Here is a 25979-nt window from a genome sequence, read left to right on the forward strand (position 1 = left end):
TAACTCATGTTAACGTAGATCCTTTATATGGCTCTAAAACAATCTACATCGACAATTACGTGGAGATAAGTCTTAAGAGCATATCGAGTTGGGTAGATATCTACTAATCGGGTGTCATAATTTAGTCTACACGGTTTGAAATTAAATGTAAACATCCAGACATATAATTTTTATTTGAGATGTAGTGGTGAATCATATATTAATATATACAAATGTCAATTGTCAATGATAATAAAAATAATATTTTTGTGTATTAAGTTGGATATTACTTAGATCGAAAATAAAAAGAATTTCGGTATTATTTCATGTTTGTGAAATAACTGTCAATAGACATTAGACAATAGACATAATAATCTTATTATATAAAATATAAATGTTGACGCGACCCGCCGATCGCTTATTATTATAAATTATAAAAGGTCCTATATTTATGAATTTATGATGGATTAAAAGTCGCCTTGACCATTGTCGAGGAACAGCGCTGCAATTGATATCAGTCACCAGCTGCTTAGAATTTAACCAATCAAAATGGTGCAAGGACGACCGGAACCCTACTTACTATTTGACTGTGCGCGAATCTCTTTTATGGCGAGAGCTGTGAATTCTTATCAGTGTGACAGTGTCCATTCCGCTTTCATAATTATTGTGATTTCAGTTCGTTTCGATTTTCTACATTTTGTCGTTTGTCATAAATTTAACATTTTTTTTTTTGTTCGAGGATCTGGATTATTGTTTTTTCCTCTTCCACCCGTTGCCGTGTTGTATAACAAACGTATTAATTTCAGTTTATCGTACGTTGGGGCCCCGACATTAATGATAATCGCGCTTTTCCGTGACTCGGGCCGACGGAATTCGCGGTGCCGTGATGTAATCGCGACAACAATCAAACGAGATTTACACTAGAGAACTGCCCAGGAAATTTCACACAGTAAATAATTATAATCATTCAAAACTTTGCCTGTTTTCCAATCATGTGCTCAAAATCGTCGCTACTTCTGTTACTATGGAGTAGTGCAATGTTAACATTGGTGCTTCCTGCATTCTGTGATGTACTCAGTGAATCTAGTTTTAATTCGGCCAAAGTCCGGGTCACGGAACCAACCGATTCTGGTAAGTGAATCGTATGATATTACTTAATCAGCAAAATATTATAATATGAATTATGCACATTTTTTGTTTATGATTTTATTGTTATCCAATGTTCTTCTACTGTATTGTTAAGAAATACTATTTCATAGTATAAATTATATGAATACTAATGCCTACATAATGTACGATTTAACTAGTAGTTGAAAAATATTATAATATTGTAATAAGTTTCATTGTGGGCAGGTACTTCAAGTTTTTCAAATGTTACTTAAAATTATACAATAGAGTTAAAGTGAAATCTTGTAGGTACCTATTTATCAAACATGAATATTACGTAAATTTTTATTTTTATTTAAATTATTTTAATATTCTATGTAAAGATCTTTTGTTTTACTTTGATCTTCATTTTTAGATTCTCAATTTATGATTATTATTATTATTATTTGTTACAATAATTACTTAAAATTTAATATATTTAATTGTGCAAATAAATACCAAACAATTAAGTTTAGTAGAATTACATTATTTTCCAACTCCCAGATAAATGATTATTGTTAAGGATATTTTTATTTTATAAGTTTATTTTGAATTTATAGATAAGCAACTTTATTAAATAAACTTACTATATACGTAATCATTAATTTTCATAGTTTATTGACGTAATTTTCGTACATAAACTGCTTAATTTGTGTATACATTTAAACTGATGTAAGATTAAAATATATACAATACCTAATTAGTAAATTTAAATATTTAGATTTATAGATATTTTGCATTTACTTATTTTTACTTTTGAATAATCTTGGGTACTTTATTTATTTTTAAATTTGACAAAATTAATAAAAAATTACTTAGTTTTAAAATTATTATTGAAATAATTAATAGATAAATACATTTTTAAACTAGAATTAGCAATTAATTAAAAAACAACCATTTTAAATAAATAATGGTCTGCTGCATTGTATACTTATCTCATTGTATTACCTATCAAGACATAAATGATAAATGGGTAAAATGTTCCAGGCATATATTCAATTTTAAATTTTTAACTGTTAAACATTGATACTTAACTATTTAACTTACCTATTAGATATTATTAAAATAGATATATGAACTATTTTAACTGGAATTTTAGTATATAAAAAATAATTAATTTATCTAAACACTTCAGTATAGCTGTACTTATGTCCGAATATATGCTTTAAACTATTTATTTTCTAAAATTTAATACTTCACATTTTAACATTTATTTAAACTTTTCAATTATAACCTAATTTTTGAAAAATTTTCAATATTTTATATGCAAAATACTTCTACGTTAAGATAAATAGTTGTTTTATATGAATTATGAGGTTTTTTTGTTTTTCTTTTATTTATGATATTTACTTTTATCTATAAAGATTTTATTTAAGAATAATGTTTATTTAGGATTACTTAGTTTGTAATTATATAAGATAGTTTATTTTAATTTAATGTATTTACTCATGTATTTATTATTTTACTTTAATGTTATACTCAATATTGTTTCTTGGTATCTATACTATAGGCGGAGCTAGGAAGGGCTTTGAAGGCTTAGCCCCCTTAAGTTTTCGATTAGTTCCCTAAATGTATACCCTACAATGTACCTACAATTTTATATCTTATCCACGAATATACTATTTAAAAGACATATTAACAGTAATTTTTTAATAACCTACAATTTAAAATATTATAAAATAAAACAGTTCTACATCATACATTCTTCTACAATGGTTTTTTTTTAATTTTGTATTTTTAGTAATATTGCAATACCATGCAATATATTAATACATTTTAGTTTATTTATTCATATTTATATTGAAATATAATTTGTTGTCATACGCTGAACATTGGCTGATTTTTATTTTTTAAATGTATTTTCATTATTTTGTTTTTACAATACATAAACAAGATTATTTCTAACTAAATAGGAAGCTATTAATAATTATTTTCATTTAATAATTTGGGACTTGATCCCCCCCTCTCCCAACTAAATTTATCAAGCTCTGTCTATGATCTATGTATAATTTTAGAATTAATTTTATTTCTTAAAAATCATATTTTAAACTTTTATTTTAAGGTGGTGTTAATGATTCGTGTAATGATGATATTGCATGTTTGACAATGGCTACCCAAGACAGGTTGGGTTTAGATGCAATTCGATCTTTACATCGACAACTAGATGATGATGCAGATGGTGCTATTGATCTTTCAGAGTCTGATGATGTAAGTTTATTTTAAATAAAGAAGTATAATAATATTTGAAAAATTCAAAAATAAATTATTTAAAATTATTTATTAGTAATTGGTTATTAGATATTATCGTCATAAATTATTTCATATTAAAGTATAATGGAAATATTGAGTGTCTTTAGTTTTATACCTAATGTTAAGTGAAATTATTTCTAATTAAAATTGAGGTGATGACTGCTCTGTCATATTCTATGAAATTGAAGACAGAAGGCAAATTGCCAAGTATGTCCAACAGTCATCACATTAGTGAGTTTTTAGTAATAATTGATTTTTTAATGACATAGTTGATATACAAACATATATTATAATTTTGTGTTGGAGCAAAGCCTGTATTTTTTGTATATATTTTTGACATAATGTTTATATCAGTAATTTTTTTTGAGTATGTTGATATATTATTATTTATTATTCTAAGTTTTAATACTAAAACACCTTAAAATGTGAAAGACAAAACATCATTGTACTATTTGTACTACTTTCAACATAATAGAGTATATAAAAAAAAAGGGGAAGATTCTAAAATGATATATTTTATATTAATATAAAAATTAAAAAAATTTACCTTAATAGTGTGTTAGTATATTGTTATAGTATAGAATTTGAGAGTACCTAGTGAAATATATATATTTATATACAGTGGAACATCAATAACTCAAATCAGTCTGAGGAAAAATATAATTCTAGTTATCGAAAATTTTACTTCGATTCTTTAGATTCGAGTTATTGAGGTTCCACTGTAATTTGTATTGTGGATTATCATTAGGTAAAAATAAGTAGTGTGACCGTAATTGTCTTATCCAAAACAGGAACACTTTCTAAAAATAGCTAAGAATTACTTATAAGAAAAAATTATTAAATGCTTACTTCTTTGAATGATTATGATTATTAATTTGACTTCTGTATAATATTAATATTATGTATATAGTAAAATAACATTTGAATACTACATTTTATTAAAAATAATATGGTTATAATTGATCATTGAATAATGACTATGGTATATAGTACTAATAACAAATATATTCCTCAATAGTATATATTTCATTTCATCATTAAAACCGTGAACCACATATAATAAATCATTTATTTTTTTATGTACATATTATATAATATATATTTTTTTTAATTTTTGTAAATATGTGTATAGGAGGGACACCAATTTTAAAAGTGGAAAAATTTCTCCACCCCCCTAATGTGGGATTTATAGTTAGTAATCATATTGAAATATAAGTAGTATAAATAAAATATATTGTACATTTCTATTATGTAACATGTATGTTTTGTTCATATTTAGACTATTTAGTATAAAATAATTTTTATAGTTCATTCATATATTTTAATTATTTTAAAATATATTCACGATATATAGAAAAATGTTATTCTTGTGTTATAAAAATATATTTTCAATCTGTTAGAACTTATATGAAAATATAAATTAACATAGTTTTGTCATAACAGAATTATTCATAAATAATGAACTAGAAATATTTTGATAAGGTAATATACATTATAATAATTAATAATTATATTGATAAAAATATATAACTGCTGCCTTCATTATTCACTATTCTATTATGTTTTGATTTTCTTATGTATTAGTATTACTATTTAAAAAAAAAAAAACTAAAAACTAAATACCTACAAGTTTAAAATGGCCTTCACTTTCATGGACGAAACAAAATTATGACACTGTTGACTCATTTCACTTAAAGATTAGTTAAACAATAATTTTAAATATTTAATTATTTAAAAAATTATATATTTAGTTTTTGTTTTAATTAATTCTTATTTTATTTAAAAATAATTGAATCCCAACTTTAAACTGGGAGTTAACAAATGTCATTCATTCATTGTTCAAAAATAATTTAATGTTTCAAAATTATTTGATTATTGTATAAATCACATTACATTTAAATATTTATTAAATTACAATAGAAATATTTTCATTATGCAATAATTTCCTTGTATTTAATTTGTACCTTGTATTTTATTGTTTAGTTATTTTATAAACAAACTAATGTGTTTTATATAATATATATCTTCTGGGTAAAGAATATTTTCTGAATAGAACCAAATAAGTAATTAGGTACTTTTACAAAAATGTGATTTTTTTATTTAAAGGAAATATATCTTAAATATATTTTTAACTTTCACAAATTTAGCATACATAAATTAATTAATATTTTAGAATGGTAGTATATTTTTCCAAATAGGTAAAATTGTTTTAAAATTAATACTTCGTTTATATTTATAAAATATTGGATTCTCAATAGGATAATAGTAAAACTAATAAATGTAGACGTATTTTTCATTGTATTTAATTTATTAGTTATATCATATTTTTTACGATTATTAAATTGAAAATATTCAGGGTAGTATATCTTAAAGTTTAAACTACTAAATAATAACAATTTAAAATTTAAATAAAATTGTTTAAACCTTCTATCTCAAAGATCTTAAACAAGTCAGGTATTGAGGTATATATTGAAATATGTTTATAATCTAAGATTAAAACTATATTCTTGAAGTTTTCTAAATATATTGATAAAGGATTTTTATTTTTTGATGGTATATGGTAATTTGGTGGTTTGTTATATTTGATACTAAAATTTTGTAGTATCATCAAATATATTAAATTTTTTGTTAGGATTCCTAGTATTTGAGGCGGCAATACGATACTTTTTTTCCTTCCTAAAACAGAAAACAGGGTGAGATAGTAAAATAAATATTATTGGTTCATGTGAGTATCTATATTCTAATATACAAACAATTTACAGTTGTAAAATGTTCGTAATTTGTTTCGTAAATCAATAAACGCCAGTGGCGTACTAACGGGGGAGGGGGGATCAAACCACCCGAAATATTTAGAATTTATGAATTTATTGATTATGAAAAACATAAAATGTATGGTACTTGTAATTTTTTTTTAACCCCCCCTCCCCTTCTCAAAAATTTAGGTCTAAGTACGCCACTAATGAACGCCTCCGAGATGTTCTAAATTATCTTACCTTTAAATTTTATAATAAATCAATTCAATCTAATTAAAAAAAAATATTGAGAAAAATGAATTATTGTAAATTTAAAATTTGCAATATTGTACCTCCGTTTGTTAGACCGAGAAAACGTTCGGGTGTGGCGTCCTCTTAACAACCCTATATATAGCTTAGTGTATTTAGATTTATAGGTTTATTACGCATAAAAAAAATCTAACATGATTTCTTTAATTATTGTAGTACTGGAGATGAACTTAATTATTATACTACTGACTAAACAATTTGTGGTTATTAATTAAATTGATCACTGTAGTCGTGGATATTGGATATGCTATGTCAACGACCTCATACAAATACATTATATTCCAATAATAAACATTTATAAATATTATAAAAATAATATTTTTTTTTATTTTTTTTTTTTATTATGTACTAGAGTTGTTCAAAATTATTTAAAACCGGTACTTTAATGTACTATAATTTTATATTTTTCATACAAGTAGATGAGTAATCTACCCAGTATATATTCTCATATAACATAATACATAACATTATTTTAATATGCTTAAATTATTGCACAGTGACTATGCACACGCTTATATACTGGCTACACTACAAATATTACCTCACTTTTAAAAAATTAAATAATTTATATTATCGAAATATTAATACGTATGTACGATTATAGATTTTATAGATTTTTATTTAATTTGTAATGTCTAAAACATTAAACATTATACTTAGTATCTATAGTATCTAGCCTTATTTTCAGAATACGCTATTTGTGTGGGGATCAGTAACATTATAATGTTATAATAATACCTTAATCTTATATGTACCCAGATAATTGTAATTATTTTAATTTCGTATTCCTAAATTACTATAAATAGGTAAATAAACTCAATAAATAGTAATCGAAAATCGTCAACACATACACCTCACGTAGTCTTATATTTTTTTTAAACTATATTAGAATTTTGTAATGCCTCATTATTTATTTAAATATAAATGTAAAAAATGTATTGACATTTTTAACATTTCTATTTTTACATCTTGTCATTAATTGTGACTGATTTGTGATAAATATTAGCGAAAAAGTTTGTAAACCACTTGGTTGAGGGTAAAGATAAAAATAAAAATACGAAATAAACAAACCGGCGGTATTAATATAAAAAGTCCCTGGTTTATTGAGGTAGCCTGAGATGTTACTATTTTACTAAGTATTTTGGGGTTATTCTGCAGATATGTAAGGGTTAATATTATGGCAGAAAAGAATATATGTTAAGTGGAAGTAAAGTGGTTAAAAGGAAGGGCACCAAAAGAGGAACGCGGAATCATATTTAAAATCTTGAGTTATTAATTTATTTGCTTATTTAAATGCCGGGTTCATATTACGCCGTGTCGTGTTTCATATTATATTTAATACGCAGATAATAAAATGTTGGTAATACATCACCTAAATATTGAATTATTCTACCATTTCTACCTTATAAGAACAGTGTATAGTATGAACCCCTGATTAATTAAAAAAAACTAAATAAATTATATTCACGTATATATTAGTATAATATCTCAATATCTGTAAGTATTTTAAACATGAACGTTTCTGTACCAGTGGCGTATCGTGAGTTTTAGCTTAGCGTATGCATTGAAATAGTAAGTTAGTAGTGTTGCGGATTAATCAATCTTAATGAACTTAGAAGAAAATTCACAAAATATTATAATATTATGAAATACTAAATTAATACAATCAAACATTTTTTTATAAAAATATTACATTATTAATACACAGTATACGCACACGCTACGCCACTGTTCTGTATACTGATCATGCAAACCTATTATATGAAAAATATTAAATAATTTTAATTTTTAAGCTACCTATGTATAAATATTTAACCTTTGGTTTAATTGTTACTACCTGTTGGTGTTTAGTGTCTTATTAAAATTGGATTCACTCATCAATACATAATGTAGTTTAACTATTATTTTAAAATTAATTTTTTGTATAATAAATTATGAATTTATAAAATTGAAAATTAAATTTAAGTTTGAATTATTTATAATATCTTAGTTAAAATATGTTAACATTAAATCTATTAGTTTTTAATTGCTAATTTTATCTATATTTTTATTTGACGAAATTTGCCTCGCTTAAAAACTTATATTTTTTGTAAATAATTGTATAATTACTTTGGTAGGGGGTAATTTTATTATTAATTGTATATAATACATTTGGGAGTTTTAATAACGTTTCTAAGTATAATTTTTCCCAATTGAGTCAATATTAATAGGATCAATGAAAATAAGTCACAAATTAATTTATATTCCCCCTCACAATATTGTTAGTAGTTTATTTATACATATGGTTGTGCGAAAAAAATACTGAATATTTCCGCTTCGAATTAAAATTATACTCCCAGGCAACCTAGATTTTGGCAGTTTGCTCTTAGGAATATTATAGGTGAAGCATTTTTTTGTATTTCTTATAAATAGTGTGTTGAACGAATTTGGCACTTAAAACATTCCAACACGAATACATAAAAAAAATACAATTGAATGAGCTCGCGGGAAGCATTTAAAAAATAATTTTTAAGGTTACGTCTCATTTGAAGTCATAAATCAGAATGTAAATTATGTTAATAAATCTGTTACTATGCTTATTATCCATTTAAATTAATCTATTTACACAATTATTATATTGACGTAGGTATCAAATAAAATATTAATGGTGATATGATAGTTTTTTTTACAATATCGATTCAAAATTGATCATAAAAGTTTACCATTTATCAGTTAGGTTAATACACTAATGTATTACTATATAATATTAATCAGAAATCGCTAGTAAAATAATATATTGTTTAGGTTATAATTGCAGTAAAATAGCGTGTTTATTGTATTTAAGAGAATTTATCAAAGCGTTCAAATTTCAAATATGTATATTTTTTGAAATATTTCTACTGCAGATTTGCACAGAATATAATTTATACACTTATGATATATTATTGAATATGCAATATATATTTTTATTTTACTGCTTATTAACTTTTGAAATTTATAACTAATAAGTAATAGCCAATAGGTACTATATGTATTGTAGTCTTTATTTTACTATAATATTTCACTATAGTTAAAAATAATTGAGTGAATTGATTCAATACGTCTTCTGTATCAATTTTATTAGCGCAATCTGATGCAGATGAATAAATACGAGTATTGAGTATATACCATAATAAATTCTTTATACACTTCATTTTTAAAATTTGTCTTGATTTAAAGTTCACATTCAAAAGTTTAGAAAAAAGAAATAATTACTTGCATTATGTGATGAAACTAAGTTTTTAAAAAAAATGTTGACCGTTTATGCGATGTAAACCGAATTCCGATCAAAATTAAAAATTTGAATTTCATAATAAATTATAAATTATTATAAAAATTATCAAAATTTTTCTAACACAATGGTTTATCATAGATTTTCAAATGTATTGCTGATTTTTGCAATTATATCTTTGGGATATTTTTGTCAAAATCTTATACATATACGAGTAGATTATGTAAATCGCGTTTATTATTGTGAATGGTTATGTATTATTATATGCAATAACATATTTTAAGAATATAATTTAAAATCAATTACCGGTATTTTTATATTATCAGTTCCCTAAAGTTGTATTAATCCGTAATCGATGTGTCTAACGTGGTTGGCGGTTGCATTTCGAGTTTAATTATTTAAACGTTGAAAACGTTTTAATACATCAACAATTAGATAAACTGAAACGTTTCATTATGTTATTATTTATTTATATTTTTAATTGTTTTACAAAAAAATTGTAATATTAATTTATAACATTTTATATTTGATATCTTTTATTTTTACGAAAATATCTCATTGAGTTTTATAGGAGAAGCGTGAAGGTTCTCGTCAACAGTCAACACCCAAAAGTTTCTGTATCTACCTATAATACTTACTTTGAAAAATTTACGTTAACGAGAATGATAAAATTTTCATTCCGAATCATGTGTCTCCGATTACTGAATAAGTTGTTATACTCGTCCATTTATAACATATATTTTATGAAGACTAAAGGTACCCTTCATTTTTATAATGATGACCTTTGCTACTTTTGAATTTTGGTGCATTGCAATAAACTGAATGACACATAAAGATGAAGATCCTATTGTATCTACATTCTACTTGTCATGGTAGGCCAAGGTTGACACTTGAGTAATTTAATAATAGTTGATCAATATACAGTCTTTTATATGCTATACGTTAGGTTTTACTAGGTTAATCTAAATCATACAGTTATTAGAAACTATAACTATCATCAACAATTTATCGATTCAACGAGGAATTGCACTATTTAAAAAAACTTATTATTTCAATAATAAAATTCATATTTTTCATTTTTTTATGACTAAAGAAAATAATTGAATGTTCATTGTTCACATATTTTGTATCTACCTAATAAAAATGTTTTAATTATATACATTAATTAAATGTGAATAAAACCTTGAACTAAACTGTCTATCATTTCAAATTTGAGTTGAAATTTTGAAGTTTTACAAAATATGAAATTGTATTTTAATTGGAATTTTGTGTTTTGTATTTTTCAGTTTCTTCGTGAAGAATTGAAGTATGAAAAAGGCGCGGAAAAACGTCAAAAGGCATTTCATCAAAATGATGATATGTATATATCTGTTAAAGACTTGTGGGATGCTTGGGTAAAGTCTGAAGTAAGTCATTAAATTTTTGTTCACAATAATAATTTTAAATATCCATATAGAAACCCGTATAAAATATAATATTGAAGTTCATGAACATACATTTTTTGTTTATATTTTAGGTACACAATTGGACTGTCGAGCAAACTTGTGATTGGCTTTCTACATCAGTGGAACTGCCCCAATATGTTCCTAATTTTATACAACATAGAGTGACCGGAGCTCATCTCCCTAGGTTAGTTACAATTGCATAATTACCTACTAAATAACTATCTATGCTATTCAATATACTATACGAGTTTTTAGGCGTTTGTCTATAGAGTTTGGCTTGCGAAAGTAGGGGAAATTAATAAACATAATATGAAATTGAAAATTACAAGGCCTTATTTTAAAGCGTAGTTGAACATATTTTATTAAGTAGAGAAAGCATTTGTCTATAATTACGTAGGTACTTGAAAATCAATTATTTCGTAGTCTATACGTTTGTTCTTAGTGTCATCATAGAAATGTAGTATATTGTATTTGTATACATACTAGTATTTTGTTGGTTACAATTATAATGGTTAGTTTATACTATAAGCAACGCAATACCGGAAAACCTGTATAATAAACTACTATTTTTACGGATGATTCTTTATTTGGTGTCAATAATTTTTATCGAAGTTTTTAGTTATTCCTAATCGCGGTTAACCTAACTTTTGATTGTTAAATTATAAGCAAATGGCTTTTATCGATTTCAAATGTTTGAGACAATTACGCTATTAGACTTTTAGTACTGATAACTAACACAAAATCAAAACATTACTGAAGAGTAGAAATTATTTTTAATCCATGTATATTGTATATCCATAAGAATGTAGAATCACGTAAACTATGAATATCTTGAAGCACTACTATAAAAAATGATAACAATTAATTTACTTAATTATAATTGTAATCTACATAATATACAAGTCAACTAACTAATTTTACAAGTACCTAGCTACCTATATCGATATTTTAATAATGATCCTATTATTCACTATAGTTCATCATAATATTATATATTTAATATTTTATTCATCAATAAAAGTTAAATCAACTTTTAATTTACAGGGTTGAAATTTATTTTCATTTAATATTGTATAATTTGTACCTAATTCGTAATTGATGATTCAATAAATATTATTATTATTATTATCATATGAATCATTCGTTATTTCAAAAACTATTAATGTTTTGTTAATACTTTAGTGGTGTGGTATAGAAGTGTAGGTATAGGTACACTGAAAAATGTTGGTCCATAATTCCGCTCATCTAAACTCGTCTGAAATTTGATTTATACATTATAAAATACATGGAATTGTCTAGCTGTTTCGGAATATGAAATAAAAAAATTAAAAAACTTGAAAATTGTATCAATAAAAATAGTTAATAGAAAATATCTGAAGTTTTTTTTTGTAATATGGTTTTTTATTGGGGCTTTCGTCATCTTTTAGGACAATAAAAATGATTCGGTAACTTTAGTAGAAAATTGGATATAGTTGATACTTTGAGGGTTAAAAATAAATATTTTCCATTATTTTTCTTAGTAATCGGAAAAACAAAAAATTAAGGTAAAACTGGAATTTTTACGCAAAAATATTAAAAATTGATTTTTTATTTTGTTATTGTTTAAAAATGAATAATTTTAGAAACTTGAAATTCTTTATAAATATTAATATGATCATTTTCATTATTATACGTAATATAATTTTTAGAATATTTTAATTATTTTTGAACTATTTATAAAAAATTGAAATTATTGTTTTTTTACCTTCTCTAAAAGATTGAAAATTTAATACAAGGTTCTTGATGATTTAAAAAAATATGAACTACAATTTTTGACACTGGATTTGGATTGCTCTATTTTTTTTAAACAACTTTGATCTTCACAGTTTTCAAAATTTACATTTTTAAGACAATCGAAAGTTTTAAATTAGGTGATTTGTAATCATAGGTATTATTATAATAATTTATTTTGGTTAAAACTACAAGGTGTATATATTATTACATCAAATTTATAAAAAAATATCATTGGAATTTATCGATAAATTATGCCTACAAATATGTGATTAAGATAGAGCGTTGAAAAATGGGATAATTACAAATTACCTAATTTAAATTTTCGACTGTCTTAAAAATGTCAATTTTAAAGATATCAAAAAACTGTAAAGATCAAAGTTGCTCAAAAAAAAAATAGAGCAATCCTAATCTAGTGTCAAAAATGGTGGTTCCTATTTAAGAAATTTTTATTTTACTGCGCATGCGCAGATAAAAAAATTTAAAAAATTTAAATTTATCAAAAACATATGTATTTATATGTCCTGTACCCTGTAAAAAAATCCCGAATCAAATTAAAGGTCATGCATTTGAAATATTTCCTGTTACCTTTAAAATTGAACACACGGTAATAGATATACCTACACAATTATTTTTTATAGACATTTGAAGTACAAATTTGAACAAAATTACATATTTAAATGATGAATAATTATATTAATAATTTTCTTATAACTCAAAAATATTATTTTGTTATATTACTAATTTTGAATGGTATTTTAGTAATCTTTATGTGTTTATAATAGGTTTATTTTGATGGATATACTTTTGTCTTGAGTGTATTATTTTAAAGTTTAATTTTTGACAACTCCATGTTTAATTATTGAATATGTGTTTGCTGTTGATTTTAAAGTTTTTTTAATGATGTTTGGTTAATAAAAATTAATAATAATTAAATAATCATTGTTACATTATAATGTTTATAATTTCAGACTAGCTGTTACTAATATGCAACTTTTGAATAATGTACTTGGAATCAAGGATCCTATTCATAAACAAAAAATTGCATTGAAAGCTATGGATGTAGTTTTATTTGGACCACCTAAAGGTTAGTAACTAATTTATACAATTTGAGAAAATAAATCTCATGCTAAACTTTTATTTTAAAATATTCTAGATTTAATTTTTAAATGTTTTAATTTTATTAATAGATTCAGTAACACATTTGAAAGATTTAGTTTTAATAACATTATTGTTGGGAGCATTAATTGGTTTTTGGTATGTTTACAACCAAAATAAAAGTTCAACATTACATTTAAAACGTATGATGAGAGATATGGAAGGTTTGCAAAAAGCTGAAACTGCTTATGAAGATTTACAGGTATATATTTTTTTTATTGATCTAAAATATACTTCAGCAACAAAAGTCATTAGTTGTATGTATAAATTACATTATGTCACTTTTTAAATTGTTTATATTTTATTGTATTCTTAAAATCTTAATTTTAGAAAGAATTAGAAAAAGCAAAACAAGTACAAGAATATGTTATTACTGAAAAAGCAAATTTAGAAAAACAGTTACAAGAACAACAAATTAAAGATGAGAATTCATCAGAACTGAAATCATCTTATTCTAATTTGGAAATTTCTCAGCTTAAAACTGAAATTGAAGTAATCAAAATTTTTTGAAATATATATGTGATGATTACAAATAATAATTTAATTTCTAGTCATTAAGAGGAGAGTTAGCGAGAGCAGAAGGTGAATTAGATGATCGTTGTTGGACACCTCCTCATGGATTACAACAATGGTTACAACTAACACATGAAATTGAAAATAAATCATATATTAAAAAGAAATTAAGCGCTGAGAAACAATTACAACAAGCAAGAGAAGCGGTAATATTTTATTTAATATAGGGTTTAAATAATGATTATGTATATAATGTTTTAGGTAATATTTAACATATAAAATTTTTCTTCCAGTGTGAAAAATTACGTAAAAAAAGATCTAGTTTAGTGGGTGCATTTGTGTCAACTCATGGAAAATCAATTGATGATGTTGACCGTAGTATTGTTGAAGCAAGGTAATATTTAATAATATATTTTAAATTACCAATATACCTATAAATTATAATAATTAATATTGTTTGGTTTTTTAGAACATCATTAAATGAAGTTACTCAAGAACTTGCAGAGAGAGTGCATCGATGGAAACAAATTGAAATATTATGCGGATTCAATATAATAAATAATAATGGTCTGTCACATTTAGAGAACATGTTGTATAGAAATGTAGTGAATGGGCGAAACTTCTCACTGCGAGGTTTGCACATTTCTTGGTATTGGTTATGATAGGTTTTAATATTTTTTGTTTTTTTTTTGTTTTTGTTTTAGGGCGCATGAGTAGCCAAGATGACCTTGAAGACGATTCTAGCCAGTATTCAGTTTGTGTGGGTCCAGGTAAGGGAAGGGACGATGAATCTATTGGTTGAAATTTACCACTGCTTGTTTGTCTTATACTGTTTCTTCGAGTGTTTCCTATTGCTTGAAATAATATTTAATTATTGTTCAATTAATTTGAAATAAATACAATTTTTACTTGTTATTTACTAGATATTTTCACTCTTTATTCTTTTACATTAGAGTTTGATTTAATACAATAGATTTTAACCAAAATACCTACAATTGATGTCTTTAATTATAATTGTATTATATTGATGAATTATTATGTTTATAATAGATAAATTATTTTTATATCATCTACTATTAAAAAATAAAGTATTTTTTTGTAATCCATTTTTACATTAATTATAGAATATAGCTAATGAACATTATTTTTAACTATTTAAATTATTATCATAAATATTAAAGTTCTTCAATTTATTTAACAATACAATGAACAAGTTGTTCTAACTATTATTAATTATATTAAAACTTAATTTAAATCAACTATTTTTGTTGTAAATGTATTATACAAATGAAATTGAGAAATGTTATACTAGTTTTTATCATTGAAATATTTAAAAAAAAATGAATTTGTTTTGTTGAAATATTTTTGAAATTTTAATCTGTAATGCTTATATATAATTTGATATTTTAAGTTTATTTATTGCTTGAATGATTTTTATTTATAATATCACTTATTATTTGCTTACCTCGTCTTATGTAAATTTGTTTTTTTTTAGATTTTAATTTTAATTTATGTTTTTAGTTTATAAAGTAATTAGCTGTTTTAATTTTGAAACATTAGATATTATTTGGCCTATACATTAATATGTTAAGATATTATTACTTGGTGCATTTTAATAATTTAATTAATTTTTATCCTTATGCTGCATGAAGATGAGTTTTTGTGGTAAGCAATATATAACAATAATAACAATAATATTATTTCAAAACAAAACTACTGGTGTTGAAAATAAAAGTCAAATTCTAGTCAAATTGGCAATAACATTTACCTTCATCATGTGTACACTTACAATACTAAATATTATTTTTAAAGTTAATTTAATATTTCTTTTATTCAAACAAATAGTTTATATAAAAAAAAAATTTTCATTGGAAGTCGTACTTAGCTTGATTATAATTTATTTGTAAAAATATCAAACAATTTTATCTTATAGTATATATTAATTTGTATAACCTAATACAATTTAGATTTATTATTTAGTATAAGATGTTGTAAAATTAAAAAAATATTTATAAATGTTATCTTTTTCAAAAAATAAAATGTTTATCGATATTTGTAATATTTACAATAGTTATGAATATAATTATGTTTATACATAATTTAAATTAAATTTTTTTGTATTATTCTAATGCTCATAAATACATGTGACTTAACTCAAATTTATTTGATAAATGTAGTTTTATTTTTTATTTTATTCAGTATATATATAAATGTATGTGTATATAGTATATACATATATGTAATATACTAATATATCATAGAATTTTAATACTTTCATTTGCTTGTGTGTTTTAATAAAAAATTTCAACACATTTTAATTTTTTTAAATTTTTTTTTTATTTATTTACAGGGACGTCGTATCAAGACCTTGGTGCTTGTGAAAATTCCGTTCAATGGCGGGACAACGGCCAGGATTCTTCAGGGAGCGACCAATTAGAATGCGTGGACGAAGAGCAACAAACCCATTCCTTGGATACAAAACCTTGTTTCATACTCGGCGAAGACATATGTGATTTAAAACAACCACAACAATCTGTTCAAACGTCAGATCCAAAGATGAAATCACCCAATACTGATATCAACATATCTGAGCAAGTTGTAAGACTATTATTTCAATATATTATTATATATTTTTTGTTACCTTAATCTATTTGTGATTTATTTAAGGGTATATTTATTACAATAAATAATTATTTTTATCATTCACAATTTTATAATACTAATTTTTGTATTATAAAATACTGATACAAATTTTCTAAATATTTAATTTTTATACAATTCCCTATTTTTTTGTTATAATATTCATAAACTATATTTCATAACCAATCAATAAAAACAACCTTGCAATAAAAAAAAAATTATTTTAAGCATCTCTGCCTTCTTTTAGTCATTTTTTAAATTCTAAACTTATTATGCAGCAGGTATGTCATAGTAAAACCAATAAAATTCCCATGTTCCATTTACCATTTTGAATCTAAACATGTATGATTTAATATATATATATAATGTATTTATCATAGGAACAATAGTGTTTAAAATTAGGGGGGGGGCTATAGCAATTATAGGGAGAAGGCTAAGCCCCCTAGCCACCTCTCTATTTGCACTAATGTTATTTATCTTCATTAATTTACTTTGTATATTTAATTTTAAATATTAAATTAATTTAAAAAAATGATATTTATTTATAACAATTTAAAACATTTAATATTTATATTATAGGTCGTTCCTGGTATGTTCCGTCATTCAAATTCGGATTCTAGTTTAGATCCAAAACATCGAAAGATATCAAGAGTATCTAGCCGTTCAGATATTGTCTTAGTATCTCCAACACCTAGTGAAGTGTCTGTAAAACGCATTAAACGTCACAAATTATTCCCAATATTTTTATCTGCCAAAAGTAAAGCAGCTAAATCCCATCAAAACTCTGAAAACCCTAATGTAAATAATGATAAGGTGATAAAGTCAACTAAACAAAAATCATGATTCTGCTCATTCCTTTGTATATTATGTTGCTTGTATATAATAATGATTGTGATAAACATGATTTAGGAATGTTGAAAATAAGTGATATATTATTTGTTATTTGTTATTGTAATATATTTAATACTTTATTTATATGTATCTAGTTTTAGAATGCACAAAACAAGTAATTCCAGTTGTTGTTTTAATCATATTATAATGTATGTAAATTAACTGTTTAATTTAATTAATACATTTTATAGAAGGTGCCTTAAAAGTACTTAGAGCTGTTAAATGGTACTTAATTTATAAAGACAAGGAAATATATATTTATATATGTATATTTTTTATCAACCCTTTTGATGTGATTGTTGAACTCAAGAACATTATTTATAGGACTGAACAATGTAAAAACTATATTAGACAATTAACTGCAATAATGAAATATGTAATAATACATTTAATAAGTGTTTTTATTTTAAGTAAACACAAGTTATTTAAAGACATTGTTTTTATTGTTAAGTAATTAATCTTAAGTTCATGTTAATTTCCATTCTTTATTGTGTAGAATTATACTTTGATGATTGTTACTATGTATACCAAAATATATAATTAGTCATTTTTTTTTCATTTGAGATTATGATTAGGATATTTTAAAATCCTTATAATATTAGAATTTTTAAAATTATATTTATGAAAGGTTTTTGACCAGATAAAATAACTAAACATTTTATTGATAAGATTTTTTTCAAATTTATCATTAACTAATAAAAATCAATGTATAGGAAAATGCAAGTTAACTATTTGATATAAAATTATAACTTATTATAGCCTATAAATTATAAAACTTTAAATATTTCAAATGATTTAACCATCAACTTAAATTACACTAATATCAGATATTACAATATTCTGTATAATATTTTGTAAAGTATATCAAACAAAATAATATAACTAAATTCAAATTTTTAAAATTGTACTACTTTCCATCTGTTTTATATTTATTTATGATCATTGATCAAATAAGAATGTTTAAACAGTTTAATTATTTATAAATATATATCATAATTCATAATATTTTAGTGCAAAGAAATACAAGATATATTATTTACTCGTTAAGTCATCTCTTAATATATATAAATAATTAATATTTTTGAAGATCATAAAAAAAAAAAAAAATGGTGCATTGACAATTGTTTTGTTTCTAAATTGTATCTATTATACATAGTTTGTATTTTTTTTCCATGTCTCTTAATTTGTCATAAGATAGAAATAAAAGTTTTTATAGCACATAATTAAAGTGGTGGTTATTTAATAGTTTGATTTTATACTAAAAATAATTGTCTTTACAATTATTACTATTTTATAATTTAAATTTTCTTTTTAGATATCACTAATTACTTCAATATTCTCTACATACAAAAAATTACATTAAGAAACCAATAATAACAATCTTAAATTAGATACTGTCAAAATCAATTTAATTAAATTGTTTAAAATAATCATATAGCTATTAGTTATTACTATATTAGTACATACTATATCATTGTTGTCATTTAGACCATGTAGGGTATATATTTGTGTATTTAAAATCCAATATTGTAGTAATTTGGCCCACTTTATAAATTGATTGGACTGAATAATCGACGGTAGCTTGCGCTAAGTGGCCTGCTCTATACACCATGCGTATTTAAAACAAAATTAAAATGACACCACAGTACTCGATATAACCATAAATTATATCATTGATTATAAATATTAAATACTAATATTTATAATCAATGATTATATTTATATGTAGAAAAATCCGAGACAATGTTTTAGAAACTCTAATTGGAATTAATATTTTTTTTAAGGTATTAAAATCTTTCGAGATCTAGACTTCAAAAGTCCAAAATACTAAAAAATTATGGTTTATTATTGTTCATTATGGAACTTAAAGCATTTACATATTAATTATGAAACTGCATATTATCCAGAATTTAATTTGATTCACTCATTTCAAAATTCATACAATTCAAATCTTAAATGTTGTTTAACTTTAATAATTGATTATTAAGTCTTGACATTAGGTTTTCATATGTTAAAATATATATCAAAGAAATATTTCTTAGAATGATGAAAATCCTGGTTTTTATATTAAATGTTGATGAATGCTAATTTGCAATATTAGGTATATTGTTGTGTACATTCTTTTGATTTTTGTATTAAATGGTTTAACCATCGATAGTAATAATTGTGAAATACAATATTATTACGAATTCATATCATATATTATTTATATGTAAATTTTAATAATTTTATTAGCGATTAAAATAATATATTTTATTAGATCTTTGGTTACTATTTGTGTTTTTAAAAATAAAAATCGCGCGGTTGATTTAAGTTGGATCACGGACGTTCCGAACGTCGCGCAGTGCAAAACATCTTTGGTGACGGAGCGGTGGTCGCCACGCCATTGGCCAATACACATCCATTGTTATCGACGAATACCGTGGGAAACGAACGAACAGTCGTTAAGGTTACGTTTCTGTCGTTCACTTCGATCTCGCGCCTCTTGTACGCCGCACTTTGTCTAATTTTCGTTTTCTCCATCAGACGTCGCGTACCGTTTGGTGTGAGCACATTCGTGCGACCGTCGAGTTTTACGTCCGCCTTCTGTGCCCAGTGAACCAATCTAACAGTGCGTATACACGACGATTCACTTGACGATTAGCAATCCTATCGACATCCGTCAGGTAAGAAGAACACACTTTTTGTCTGGTTATTACTAATCTGTGACTATTGCGCGCGCCACACGCTGATGACCATGTGCTTCCGAACAATTCTTTTTTACGGTCCGTTAAATAATATCATGCCGACGTAAACATGAAATTCCGAATTGAAATCTCACCGTGGAAGTTTCCGTTTTTTTTATATGAGCTTAAATATGGGTGAAGATCTAAGCCGTTTTGGTCGGCGTGACGCAGTGATAAGGTGTTGAGAGGTTAGGCACTAGTGCGGTCGTTTACCCGCTGACGGTTGCATGCCGGCATGATCAAACTTGGGTTTCCCCTCCGTTTTCATGTTTCCGTCTTAAATACTCGTGTTTTCTGCACAATATTCTTAAATTCCGATGTGTTATTACGAATTTTCCGTTAAAATTACACCTTTTTCAACTTAATTGAGGTTATCGATATGACGTAGTCCCTTCCATCCGTTTAAACCGTCCGTCAACGTCGTTTATTACGTCTTAAATATTATTTTAATTGTATTATCGGTACCACGCATAACGTTTAAAAATGATAAATATTTTATTATGTAACGTATATTATAATGTTTTATATAATAATTTAAAAATCGTTTAAGTAGATGGGTTTTATTTTTTTTTATTGGAAATTACTGACCGTAGTAGACTTTGAGTTTGGTATGATTCATTCAGTTGACCCATCATTATACTGCATGTGACCTTGTTTAAATTAGTCATTAATATACTTTTAATCAAGTGATATTTTAAACTAAACATTTTTTTTAACAGAATGTCAGCAGAAAATGATAACGCTGATTCTTCATCCTCTGGTTCTGAAATGGAACAAGACACTCCACTTAAACACAAATCAGGTTTTAAAGGAGAAGGAGATGATATAATGCCAGTAAGATCTTTGTTTAATTACCATATTATTAATTAATTATTAAAAATCAATTTTAATGTATTTGTGGTAATGATAATCATTAATTTCAGTTTAGTTTGTTTTCATACTAAGTTAAAATTTAAATTATTTTTTAATTTGACATTTTTATTTATTAGAAAAATAATTAACAGTTAATATAATAACGTATACTTACATTAATTTGAATTATAGAAAACAATCACTTTTTACAATTAAAATCAATTTTCCCTCCAAAACAATATTTACATATATATATATATATATATATATATATATATATATTATTATTATTACTAAATAAAAGTATTAAATTCAGGACAATTTTTAATATAAATGCTTATTTATTTTTTATTTGATATATATATAAAAAATGTATGTGATAAATGCTAATATTGATATTTATTATTTAGTCTCTTCCACCAGTAGTCAAGAAACGTGTTAAGGCCTTGAAAAAGTTACTTGTAGCACAGACTGATGTTGATACTAAATTCTACACTGAGCTTCATATTCTTGAATGTAAATACCATAAAGAGTATTTGCAATATTATAATAAGGTAGAATACATAATAACAAATCCTTGATATTTTAGTTTAATAAACTATATATTTTAGCGAAGTGATATAGTTCAAGGAAACTATGAGCCTACTGAAGAAGAATGTGATTTTCCTTCAGATGATGAAGATGATGTCAAAGATCTCTCAACAGACATGGAAGGAAAAATAAAACTTGAAGAATCAAAAGAGTAAGTATAATATTATGTGTATATTCATGTATTTTAATTACTTTTTTTAATGGTACATTTTTTTGTATGCAGTAATGATGCTGTAGTAGACGGTACTAACGACAAATTAAAAGGCATTCCAGACTTTTGGCTTACTATTTTAAAGAATACAAGTCTCATCAGTGATATGATTCAATCCCACGATGAACCTATTCTTAGTCATTTAACAGATATTAAAGTTTATCTGTTGGAAGAACCTATGGTATATTTATTTGGCTCTACTCAATTTTTTATGGTTTTTATTGATTTTTTTTTTTTAGGGTTTTGCTTTGGAATTCCATTTTTCTCCTAATGAATGGTTTACCAATACTGTATTAACTAAGGAATACGAAATGAAATGTGTACCCGAAAAAAACAACCCATTAGGTTTTGAAGGACCTGAAATTTTCAAGTGTAAAGTATGTAAACATATTTTTAATCTATTTGAAAAAACTTTGATTATAATTTCAATATAAATATAGGGTTGCACTATTCAATGGAATAAAGGAAAGAATGTGACAGTGAAAGTAGTTAAAAAGAAACAAAAACATAAGGTAAAGGGTGCTGTTCGCTTTGTTAACAAGACTGTACAAAATGTATCATTCTTCCATTTCTTCAGTCCTCCTACTGGTAAGTTAAAAATCTTAAAAATAAAAGTATACAATGAAAACAATTCAATGCTATTTAAAATGTCTTAAATTATTAAATTTAATTTCATTAACCAGTATTATTTTTTTTTAAAAAAGCATTTAAGATAGATTATGACAAATTGCTTAAAATGAGTGACTTGTCCTTCCAGAATGCTGATATTAACTGGCTTCAACAACTACCACTTTAACAAATAGTGTAATTGTGGCTTTAATTGAGCCTATAAAAAAATCAATAAATTATGTAATGATATGTAACTTATTATGGACATAACATTTTTAGTAATTTATGAGTTTTATAAAGAAATTGACTTATAGAAAATAATATGTAATTTTACAATAATTAGTTGTCATTAATTTTGTATTAATTGATTAGTAAACAAAGTCTATCTGAATTAAACTAGTATAGTATTGTCTAAATGCACAAATTTGTAGTTATACTGTTTTGTTATTTTAGTGCCAGATGATCCAGAAACTGAAGTTGATGAAGAAATTGATAATTTGTTGACAACAGATTTTGAAATTGGCCATTATATCCGTGAAAGGATAATTCCTAGAGCTGTTCTGTATTATACAGGTATGAATTAGTTAAATATTTTACTTAATATATCTAATTTCTAATTTTTAATCATATGATGATAGGTGAGGCATTATTGGAAGAAAATGATTATGATGAAGAAGATGACGAGGAAGAGTCTGAAAATGACGATGATGATGATGATGATGATGAAGATGAAGGAACTGGTAACGATCCTGAATACAATCCACGCCAAGATAAATTGTTGAATAAACAAGTCAACCCAGCTGAATGTAAACAACAGTAAATTGTTGTAATAGTGTTAAAACCAACCTCATGTGTAATCACTACTCGTTTTACAAATAAATAAAAAAAAATCTTCACTCTTAATAAGTTCACATTTTTGAGATTAAGCCTTTATTCATTGCTATGTATGTTTAATATGAAATATTACATGTATTTTTTATACATTCTCTAACTTTATATGCAAATAAAATTATTTTTATATTATCATAAATATATATTTTTTTTAACTCTAGAACTTTGTATTGGTAGATACAGAATATTATGATGGGTATTCAGTTATTTAATAGCTAATATATTATATTAGTGTTTATATACATAATATTTTTGGACTGATTTAACTTTTAAAACAATTTTATTTACTTTTTTAAAAAATTTTCAAGTTTTAAGAAATTGTTATAAATGTCGGGCAATTAATATAATTCAAGATTCTGTATTGAGTGATGGATGTATTTTTTTTTTACAATATTTTTTGTTTTCATAATTTAAAGTAGGAAATATTGTGTGATTTTTTACTTCTTAAACTTTTCTGATAAGTAATTTACTTTTAGATGGCCAAAATTAAGTTCTTGGTATTAAAAATTGGGGAAAAAATGAAATTTTACTCAGCTAATTCTTAACAAATAGATGTTGATATTTATAATTGAAAAATGATTACCTTGTTACTTGAAATATTGATATGTATTTAATATTTCATTCATTTTAAGAACTTAAATTATAGGTGTAATATTTTTTGTATACAATATATTTAATAATTTATTATTACTTTAAATTATGTGGCATTTTCTAAACTTGATTTAAGATAAAATTTATGTCATTACCTATTTATATCTTGAACCCTGTTCATGCTATTCAATTGTTTCTACTTCTATTGTAAGTTGGTATTGATTCAATAATTAATATTAAGAACAACATTTTTCCAAAAAATTCAAATGTCTACATTTCTAATTAGTAATAACGTATTATCAGAAAATATGAAGTGATTGATTGATTAGTGTGAGTCACTTAAACTAGATAAATTCTTCAGTCTTCAAAATGTTACATGGTCACTACCAAATTCATAACACATCCATGATCCACTGCATATAATATCCAAGACTAATGGATTATTTCTCCTTAACCCTTACAGGTAATAAGATTTATATCTATACAAATCATAGACAAGTATACCTTTAATGTCAAACATGCTTGGTGCCTCACGATTCCAAAGGTCGATCTGGAGGAATCAATCAGTATATCTCAAGGACCGAGGCGTATTATTATTTATTGTATATTTGTATGCCTTATCCTGGTGAGTTTCCCAAAAGTTAATTGTCTCTGATTGTTTAATCTACATATTGTAGGTATATGCCATAATAAAAAGCCAAATTTTGAGTATAGACTGACAATAGTGTATTTTCAATATAGTTCATAATTAATACACATGGAATGCATAAGTAAGTGTACAATAATTATTGATTAAATTTTAAACACTTAGTATTACTAAATAAATTGTACGTTCATGAATTTATGAAAAAAATCTTCATTTTAAAAGTAATATGCTTTGAGAATCTGACAATCTGAAGGTATTGATTTCATAAGAGTAAAGAGGCGTGTAACATACTATCATTGATAATATTATAGTCACAGATTTTTATACTAAATAAATAAAATATACAGTTTCAAAAATATCATAACTGACATAACTTATTTATAATAATATCAATAAAATGCTACGTCGGACCCTAGGTAATAATTTTACCTTTAAATTTTATAGTTGGTCAATTCGCTATAATATCTAACTAACAGCACACTATTGAAACTGCTAAACAAAAATGTGCTAATATTATGTCGTATGTGTATAAAACAATGACAACACATGTGGGTAGTGGGTAGGTACTAGTGTACTACGTTCAAATTTTTAACAAAATCTAGAATATTGTTTGTAAATTATTTTGTAGTTGTAAATTCATTTTTAACTCAAAGGTTATAACGAAATAACTAAATAATTTATTTCATTATGTCCAAGGCTAATATTTAATACAATGTTGTGAAACAATTAAAATAAAAAAAATAGCTTAGTTACCGATA

General features: G+C 24.4%; 2 protein-coding genes across 3 annotated transcripts; both read left to right on the plus strand.

Annotated features, from left to right (window-relative positions):
* The first annotated feature begins 581 nt into the window (after positions 1 to 581).
* On the plus strand, positions 582 to 18660 carry LOC132932144 (stromal interaction molecule homolog). Of its 2 annotated transcripts, none has more exons than XM_060998380.1 (13): positions 582 to 1110; positions 3188 to 3333; positions 10974 to 11093; positions 11204 to 11316; positions 13874 to 13989; positions 14093 to 14262; positions 14391 to 14552; positions 14612 to 14779; positions 14867 to 14967; positions 15043 to 15206; positions 15278 to 15343; positions 16924 to 17171; positions 17793 to 18660. In XM_060998380.1, the coding sequence occupies exons 1-13, from the start codon at positions 972 to 974 to the stop codon at positions 18054 to 18056; spliced, it is 1977 nt and encodes a 658-aa protein (XP_060854363.1). In that variant the 5' UTR covers positions 582 to 971; the 3' UTR covers positions 18057 to 18660. The 2 variants fall into 2 exon arrangements, with proteins under 2 accessions (XP_060854363.1, XP_060854365.1); XM_060998382.1 differs by lacking the exon at positions 17793 to 18660 and adding an exon at positions 16226 to 16238 and having other exon boundaries at positions 583 to 1110; positions 16924 to 17107.
* Positions 18661 to 20548: 1888 nt separating this feature from the next.
* Positions 20549 to 24123, plus strand: LOC132932165 (nucleosome assembly protein 1-like 1). Its single transcript, XM_060998404.1, has 9 exons — positions 20549 to 20770; positions 21550 to 21664; positions 22093 to 22236; positions 22294 to 22424; positions 22497 to 22665; positions 22724 to 22861; positions 22925 to 23072; positions 23547 to 23666; positions 23732 to 24123. The coding sequence occupies exons 2-9, from the start codon at positions 21551 to 21553 to the stop codon at positions 23911 to 23913; spliced, it is 1146 nt and encodes a 381-aa protein (XP_060854387.1). The 5' UTR covers positions 20549 to 20770; position 21550; the 3' UTR covers positions 23914 to 24123.
* The last annotated feature ends 1856 nt before the right edge of the window (positions 24124 to 25979 follow it).

This window comes from Rhopalosiphum padi, chromosome 1 (assembly GCF_020882245.1).
Source record: "Rhopalosiphum padi isolate XX-2018 chromosome 1, ASM2088224v1, whole genome shotgun sequence".
Classification (NCBI taxonomy): Eukaryota; Metazoa; Arthropoda; class Insecta; order Hemiptera; family Aphididae; genus Rhopalosiphum; species Rhopalosiphum padi.

Coding starts and splice junctions, on each gene's coding strand:
- LOC132932144 (XM_060998380.1), top strand. CDS start 972: ATGTGCTCAAAATCGTCGCTACTTCTGTTACTATGGAGTAGTGCAATG. Junction 11,094..11,203: donor ATGCTTGGGTAAAGTCTGAA/GTAAGTCATTAA, acceptor TTTATATTTTAG/GTACACAATTGGACTGTCGA. Junction 14,263..14,390: donor CTGCTTATGAAGATTTACAG/GTATATATTTTT, acceptor TCTTAATTTTAG/AAAGAATTAGAAAAAGCAAA.
- LOC132932165 (XM_060998404.1), top strand. CDS start 21,551: ATGTCAGCAGAAAATGATAACGCTGATTCTTCATCCTCTGGTTCTGAA. Junction 22,237..22,293: donor ATTTGCAATATTATAATAAG/GTAGAATACATA, acceptor TATATATTTTAG/CGAAGTGATATAGTTCAAGG. Junction 22,862..22,924: donor CTGAAATTTTCAAGTGTAAA/GTATGTAAACAT, acceptor ATATAAATATAG/GGTTGCACTATTCAATGGAA.